At 45.6% G+C, this 7,996-nt stretch overlaps 1 protein-coding gene across 2 annotated transcripts; it reads right to left on the bottom strand.

The window, feature by feature from the left end:
- Window positions 1-867: 867 nt before the first annotated feature.
- On the bottom strand, window positions 868-6,779 carry LOC125402815 (protein RoBo-1-like). Of its 2 annotated transcripts, XM_048437792.3 has the most exons (7): window positions 6,622-6,773; window positions 5,452-5,586; window positions 4,831-4,920; window positions 4,526-4,639; window positions 3,973-4,131; window positions 3,015-3,149; window positions 868-1,422 (listed from the first exon to the last, which is right to left on the bottom strand). In XM_048437792.3, exons 3-7 carry the CDS (start codon window positions 4,901-4,903, stop codon window positions 1,226-1,228), a joined length of 678 nt encoding a protein of 225 aa, XP_048293749.2. In that variant the 5' UTR covers window positions 4,904-4,920; window positions 5,452-5,586; window positions 6,622-6,773; the 3' UTR covers window positions 868-1,225. The 2 variants fall into 2 exon arrangements, with proteins under 2 accessions (XP_048293749.2, XP_048293750.2); XM_048437793.3 differs by lacking the exon at window positions 5,452-5,586 and having other exon boundaries at window positions 6,622-6,779.
- Window positions 6,780-7,996: the final 1,217 nt, after the last annotated feature.

The raw sequence follows: 7,996 nt of genomic DNA, 5'->3' as shown, positions 1-7,996 counted from the left end.
CGAGGCCTTTAGATTACAGAGGAGCTCGTATGAAAAGGCCATGAGCATAGCCAGAGAACCAAAGATGACCATCGAGGGTCAGTTTGGCTTGACCCATCCTGGAATAATCTAGATGCCTTTGAGGCATAGAAACTTGTTTCTGGAAGGTTCATGTCTGCCTCCTGACTGTGATATTGGTTCCTACTGCTTGAGGATGATGCTGAGCCAGCTGGGAGGGTAACCCCAGTGCATAGTGTTAAGAGTTCATAGAGCACTTGACTCCTCAATGTCATCAGAGCAAAACACAAGCAGGAACTTAGAGGCAGGAACTTAAGCAGAAGAGCATCACTTGCTGTCTTTCTCTTTGAGGTTTGCTCAGCCTTTTTCCTTTTAGCACACATGATCACCTGCCCAGGGGCGGCGCTGTGCTCAGTTAGCTGGGCTTTCCTGCATCAATCGTTATTCAAGAAAATGATCCCACAGACTTGCCTACAGGCTACTATGATGGAGACAGTTCCTCACGGAAATTTCCCTTTCTCCAGGGATGTCTTAAGTTTCTGTCAAATTAACAACAACAACAACAACAACAACAACAGAAACAATCAGCACATTTGGTTTCACTCTTTTCATTTAGAATATGAAAGAGCAGTGAAAAGTGAGATCTGAGGGTTCCAAGCTGAAGTGAACCCTTTGCTCCACAAATTGTTAGAAACCCTGACTGAGACAGAGCCAACACTTAGGCTAATGCCGAAAAGTTCTTCCCTTGGTCTAGAGATGTGTCTCCGTGGTACCATACTTCCTAGGAAGCATGAAGTCCGGGATTCTCTCTAGCATCACACATATACATGTATAGATGTGAACATGCATACACATACATACACACAAATGTTTTTCTAGTAGTTTCACAAATTTATTTCCAACATGAATACATTTCCTTCCCTTCCTTTTTTTGCCTTTATTTATTTATTCTTTTTTTTTCCCAGTGTTAAATTTATTTAGTTACTGATTTGGTTTCCCTTATTTTTCTGACTAGGACTTCTCATCCTATATATGCAGGAGAAGAGGGGAAATATTGAAATAGACATCTCTGTGTATCTCATGATGTTACAAAGTGGACACAGGTTTTTTCAGAAAGAACAGAGGAGTGGTCACCCGGTTTTATTTGTTCCATGTTTTGGAAGTAGCCATCCAGGCATGCCAATGGGTCCGTGTGCATAGGGGTGTGAGATTGCCAGTTCATAGAATATCAAAGCAAGAATTTCAGTGGGAGCAGGAAAATGAGAAATGATGAGACGAATTTGGCGGTAGGGTGCCCGTGGTTTGAAGCAGGTGAGCTGCATGAGGTTTTGATCTGTATTCTACCGAGGACGGTCATATCCAGTCCGCAGGAATTTTCAGTTGCACAACCTTTCCCATACATCATTAAGTTTGAAGTTCCCACACCTAAAAGAAATATCCAGGAGTTAGCAGGATTCTTGTTCTCCTCTTATTTCTTCTTATCACCCAGATCCCCTGGGGAAAGAAATGTGCCCAGAATGATCTTAAATAAGGAACCTCTGTTCTGGATGATAAACACGAGAAAAGCTCCCTTCAACATCAGCGGAGCCCCGGGTTAAGGCACAAGTAATAGCAGCGGGGGTCAGCACGCCTTCTTTACAAGAGATGGGCTTAATATATGCAGGAAGGATACCACCTGAATGACCTCACATGTTTGTCTAAATTCTAAATTGCATCTATGCTCCATCCTAACTTAGAGATGGAAAAAATAGCTAAATAATGGGAAATGTCATAGCTCCTCACAAGCTAAAACCCTCCTGTCAAGACCTCTGAGTTCCATGGAGGACTGATATGTCTCATTGGATGGCTTCATCTCACCCCTGTATTCTGTGGGACATCCCGTTATCATCACTCATCTCAACTTATCTAGACAAAGGTTCCTTCCCCTACTTACATATTCTCTTCAACTGCCAACAAATGATTCCCTCCAGACCTGGGAGAGATAACCAAATGCTTGGCCTCGTGTTAGGCTTTGCTCTGTGTGGAAAACACAGAGCCTTCTAAGATGATCCCCTCCCCCAACTCACTCCAACTACTGGCAGACTGGACTTCTGTAAGACTCACTCATGTTGTATCAGGACTGGCCTGTGGGGTCAGCAAGATACAAATGGCTAAGAGGGATGAGATAAGACTCTTGAGAGGGGTCTCAAGCATTGAATGACAGGAAAGGACTGGATACAGGTAATGGACACAAGAGTCATGACAGGATATACATTAGATTGCTTTTCTAGTTTTGATTCTGTCCTGGATTTGTTGTTGATGCTGTTTTCATTTGTTTTCTTGGTGTGTGTTTGTGTGTGTGTGTGTGTGTGTGTGTGTGTGTGTGTGTGTGTGTACGTGTGCATATGATGGATAAATACCTACACCTATAGTTGATAGGGAAAGTGTAAAAGTCAATCTAAATCCCCACAGCTTCGGAATGGCTGCTCTAACTGTATAGATGTTCATTGACATGTGTAATTTTTGGATCCAGCTAATCTCATTACATGAGTTTTTTTTATTTGTAAGTTCTTTACAATAAAGTTTTAGCTTAAAAATGATATGACACTTCTGAGATTAGACTATTAAAATCTATAGCTCCCCTTATCAGTCTGTGTCTCTCTGTCTCATCATTTGCTTGGAGAGAAGCCAATTGGTATGCCGTGAGACCACTGCATGAAGAGGAATTGTCACCACCAGAATTATGAGTGAACTAGAAAGCAGAGCCTCCATCTGAAGGACTACAGCCTGCTAACAAGTCACACAGTCCTGGGAGACACTCTGAGCCAGAACAAGCTACAGTGCTGGACTCAGGTTCTAGGCAGACCTGCAGAAACTGGGATGCAATGAACATTGACTATTTTTAGCTGCTCAGCTCAGACTCACAGAACTAAATGCTGTGTTCACTATACCCTTGAAGAACATGCAAATCTTAGACAAAGAATAAGAAAAAATAAGCAAATGTATGTACATGAAAATGTCTGAAGAAATACTCATACCTGTACCGGTAACCTCAATGCACTTTTTCTCTTCCCCTGTGCACTTTAGGGTGGTAACTGAGGAGCATGACTTTGCTTTCTCATTGTAGCAGGCAGTACATTCAACACCATTGAGTGTGGAAGATGGTGCAGACGCTGAATGGAGAGAGAAAAGTTTTCATCTTGGGGAATAGGCAATAGAAATAGTTGAGGACATATCTATCCATTACTCATATAATATAGCTTCTCCCCTCCCCCCAGGACAGGTTGCAAAAAGCATTGCAGCCAGAATGAACAACAGGAGAAAGATGATCTGAAAGGAGGCCCAGGAGAAAGATGCGCAGAAGGAGGCCCAGGAGAAAGGCCTTGCTGTATGATACAGTGAAGGATCTCTCACAGGAATCCTGTGCTGTCCTCACCTTTATTAGTTACACTGTTCTCTGCCCTGAACAAAAGGAGTCCTAGATAATGAGATAAGAGATCATCTGTTTTCTAAAAAGTTACTGATCATAGGTTGAGGAATGAGCCAGGTGTGGTCATGCACACTGTACTTCCAGCTACTCCATTGCAGGCTGAAGTGGGAGATTTACTTGATCTCAGTAATACAATACAAGTCTGGGTACATGCAAGGCTACATCTCAACAATACAAAAATTTAAGATGAGAAATAGAAAAGGTGAGGAACTCTGAACTGGAGGAGTAGAGCAAAGCATTTAAACCTAGAGACTCATGGAACCTACTTAGAGAATAGACCCAGGACCAGTTACTGTTGCCCGGCTGTTACCCAGTCTGTGTATGCAACTGTGTGCACACATACCCAAGACAGGGGCGTGTATCCAACCCAGACCCTTTACAAAGGAAAGATTCAAGCAAAAAGGGAAAGCAAGTGTCATGGCTGCAGCCCACCAGGAGAGATGCATCCAGGGAAAGGCAGAGGAGCCCTGAGCAGGTGGTGGGGCACAGGCTGGAGCTGTACTCACGTGTTAAGTCACGCTGGTTGCACTTATCAGTTGTGCAGCAGCTGTTTGTATATGTAAATGCCCGTTGATCCCCCAAGGTTGCCGAGATTGTCAGGCTACTGCATGTGTCTGAGTCCGCAATACATCCTTTTTCTTTAAATATTCCATCTGTCAGGGAAGCTGTAGAAAATTGAGCCACCAAGTAAAATTTCCTCCTGAGTTACTGATAAAAAACCTGTCCCTTCATGCCCTCTGCCTTGAGTACTACTCTTTTCCAAGAGTCAGTCAATCCACAATGATCTGTTTCAGAGAACGAACCAACCGAGGGACCATTTGTTACTAAGGGAGTGACTGAGCACATGCTTAGAATGTGTGATGCCCTGAGTTTGATCCCCGATAGTGTGAAAGTAAGAAGGGAGTCACACCCGAATGGTCCTCATTATGTAGAACCCAGGTCCTACAACAAGCACATGCTCCGTCTCCACCACCTTTCAGAACCCCAGACCCCCAATCTCATCCTGGAAAGGAAGCAAGGATAAACTGGAGGACACTCGAGGTGTGAGGGTTGGCTTACACGGTGTGTCAAATCTCTGTATTTTAGTGAAGCAGCCTTTAGTGGTTTCACAAACTCTTGCACTTTCAGGACACGTTGTACCTTTACATTGTTGTACTGCACATTGGTAACTCTCTGCAAGAAAGAAATACACATCACTTAAAAGGTAACCAGAGCCATGCAGTTAACATTTCTTAGGAGTCAAGAACCATGAGGGGCTAGACAGACCACTAGAGTCTCATGTCGTTGGTTCCTCCACAAGGCTCTTGACTACTCACCTCCCTCTTCCCATTTTTAGGAGAAAGGAATGCCAGGTTTATTCTTACCCTCAGAGCTGACAACTAAGCTGGTAAAGACAAAGACTGCGAGGAGGCTCTTCAGGCTGCAGGACCAGGCCATGGTGACTCCTGTGAACACTGAATGAGATGCAAGAGAGGACAATGGGGTCAGAGCTATGGGGCTCAGACCTGTCATCCAGCAACCCGCACACCCGACTGTGTTGTTTATCTATATATCCATTCATTCAGTCATTTCTTTGTTCATCCACTCATTCTTTCTGGAAGCCAAAATTTATCAAACACTGGTTTCATGCTAGATGTGACCATTTGGAAGGATGCAAAACTGTAAAACATTTCATATCCTTTATCAAGGCATGGGGGTGGGAAAGGGGCTTCCTTCCCAGGCAAGGAATTTTACCCAAAAAGGATTCTTCTTGCATTGGTTTGGAGGGCACTAGATCTCCCTCCACAGTTGACTTGGCTGAGTCAAGAACGGCTCTGTTGGGGAGCAGGCGCAGGCTCTCTATGTGGTAGAAGGTTCTGGGCCATGGTGCTCAAGAGCCATCAGCCCCTCAGCTAAGGACATGGATTCACCACCTCCAAAGTCACCCTTCCCCAACCAGCTGGCCTCCCTCACCAGGCATCACAGCCCACGCTGGAAATGCTCACCAAGAAGTAGCCTGCTCTTCTGAAAGGACTGCCTTGAGATGGAGAGGAAGGCGGTGATCTCACCAGAGAGGGGAGGAAAGGAACACTCTCTCTGCCTGCACTGTCACTGACTTTTATAGGGCGGAGAACTATCGCCTGGTGATTAAAGCACAGTAAATAGTATCTTGGAGTGAAACCAAGAGTACCAAACTTCCTGATCTTCTAGAGAGAGAAAGAGATAACGTGAGAACAGCTCTTCTTGGACTTCCAGTTGGAAAGGGATGGAGGAGGGGAGTAAAGAAGTATAATGGCTCTGTGCCCAAGGTGAGCTACAGAGAAGTTTGGAACACTAGAAAGTTAAAGCAGATACGAGGCTGGCCCACAGCATGTAGCGACCCTCTTCCACCTTTTCTTGGGGCAAATTCCTAGTAGCCTCTCTTCCAATCCTTTATTTCTTCTTAGGGTCAGACCCTGGGATCCATTTAGTTCTCTGCTCTACAAGGAATTGGGTGGCTTCCTCTGCAATTTTACCTTCCCTGTCTGTGTTTATGCCAGCCTCTGGTTAGAGCATTGCTCACCAGCCTTCTTATTTGCAGTGGAGAGAAAGGCTAAGCTAGAGGGATTATTGTTCCTCTAGCCTCCACTAATCACCTACACCTTGGGCATGTTCTCTCAGACTTCAGGTGCCAAGGAGAGGGGAAAGCCTCCTTGGGGAACCAGTGTGCAGAGTGTTGAAGAAGGTGTGGGTTACAGAGAAGGAATGGGGATGTGTGTGTGCCTCGGGGGTTGGAGTGTGGAAGGAAAGACACCTCAATAGTCACAGAGATTAGCAGAGACTTTCCTGGAATTTCTACACAAGCCTGAAATGGTGTGTGTGTGTGTGTGTGTGTGTGTGTGTGTGTGTGTGGTGTGGTGTGTGTGTATGTGTGTGTGGTGGTGGTGGTGTGTGTGTGTGTGTGTGTGGTGTGGTGTGTGTGTATGTGTGTGTGGTGGTGTTGGTGTGTGTGTGTGTGTGTGTGTGTGTGTGTGTGTGTGGTGTGTGGTGTGTGTATATGTGTGTGTGGTGTTACTAGTGTTCAAAGTAAGTTGACCAAACATTTCAGGGGCCACAGAGGCGTGAAATGGGAGAGACTTGCCATGCTCTCAAGGCAAGCTGAATGAAGATCGTGGGTCCCTAGTGATGAAGCCTACCTCATTTTCTGAACCGTCCAGCAGGCCAGGTTATTTATGGGTCTTGAGGAGGTATCACCTGAAAATAATGGGGGGCGAAAGGGAAAGGGAACCAAGCGCGTAAAGAAAGACAAAGTCAGTCTGAGATGCGTCAAGGCTCCGTTTATTGCTGGCACAGTTTCATTTTTATAAGGCAGTTTTTGCAGGGAGGGGGTGAGGGCAGAGCGGAATGGAAAACTACCAAGCCCCAGGCGCCCAGGTCAAAGAGGAAGTAACTGTTTTGCTTCTATAATCTATATGGTACATCTTGTGGTCAAACTGCTGTGAAAACTATGCCACAGCTGTCTGTGCTTCTCTGCAGCGGACTGTTTATGTAACAGAGGTGTGAAAATATGAAGGAGGTGTGAAAAGTTGGCCAGCTCCTCTGGCCTGGGGGTCTCTTGGTCCCTCACAATTTTCTGGTTAGAGAGTGAACCATGGCTCAAGATTATGAGGTGGCAGCCAAGACATGCTGCACATTCTACCCCTACCCCAAATCTAGCTCAGGCCTTTTCAAATAGTTTGAATCTTGCCTTCCTAAGAAGGAATCCAGTACCCATGCCTTGTGGCATTTCGTAATGTGGCCCCTGCCCCCACATACTCCCATCCTATCACACGCTCACGTCCTCTCCGAGGGGCAAAGTCATAGATAAAGACTGTATTTTATGGTTCCTGATTGATTCAGCTTAATAAGCCCCACTTTATGGAAACAGTGTGTTTCTAATTAGCTGAGGAGATAAGGATGGCTAACTGCAATAGGTTATGAGCCAAGAGGCCAGACTTCGAAGTTATGGCCTGTGTTACATGCTGGTCTGGACGCTGCTAAACAGAACGGCAGCAAACTGAGGCCACTGTCATTCATCCACGGAGAATGGAGCATGGCCTCTATCTACCAAACACCACAACTCTGACTTCCTGTCCCCAAGGCAGTGTCTCGGAGAGAAGGCTTGCATATAGCAGAGCTTCTTGGATGTACATCATAGGGTGAAGGGGCCAAGGAAAGAACACCCTGACGCTGACTAGAGCCCAAGACCAGGGCCAAGGAAAAGAATACTATCATTCCTTGAGAACAAAACCCCACCAATCCCTCAGCTTGCCCCAGGATCAGGCCACAGAATCCTATTAATCCCAGGCCACCAGGTAGGAAAGCTCTACCTCCTCAGAAACCCTATATAAAACCTGTTCAGCTCACCCCTGCTTCTTGCCCCAGCAGAGGAAGCCACCCTTTGGAGTCTTTCCGAATAAATCCCTTGTGTGAGGTTTGTTGTGAGGTGTGACTTTGTGGTGTTCTTTGGCTCCAGACTGGCAGAATGCCTTCCTCTCAGAGCTGTAACACTCATAGATACCCTCTTGGCTC

The sequence above is a fragment of the Myodes glareolus genome, chromosome 9, assembly GCF_982192425.1.
Source record: "Myodes glareolus chromosome 9, mMyoGla1.1, whole genome shotgun sequence".
NCBI classification, from domain to species: Eukaryota; Metazoa; Chordata; class Mammalia; order Rodentia; family Cricetidae; genus Myodes; species Myodes glareolus.
This window is presented reverse-complemented; position numbering and strand designations above follow the sequence as displayed.

Bases quoted from the DNA above. Each gene is read 5' to 3' on its own strand.
- LOC125402815 (XM_048437793.3), bottom strand. From the start codon at position 4,903: ATGGCCTGGTCCTGCAGCCTGAAGAGCCTCCTCGCAGTCTTTGTCTTT. The intron at 4,132-4,525 runs GTAAGCCAACCC...AATTTTCTACAG, and splicing joins ACAGAGATTTGACACACCGT to CTTCCCTGACAGATGGAATA. The intron at 1,423-3,014 runs GTATGAGTATTT...TATTTCTTTTAG, and splicing joins CATTGAGGTTACCGGTACAG to GTGTGGGAACTTCAAACTTA.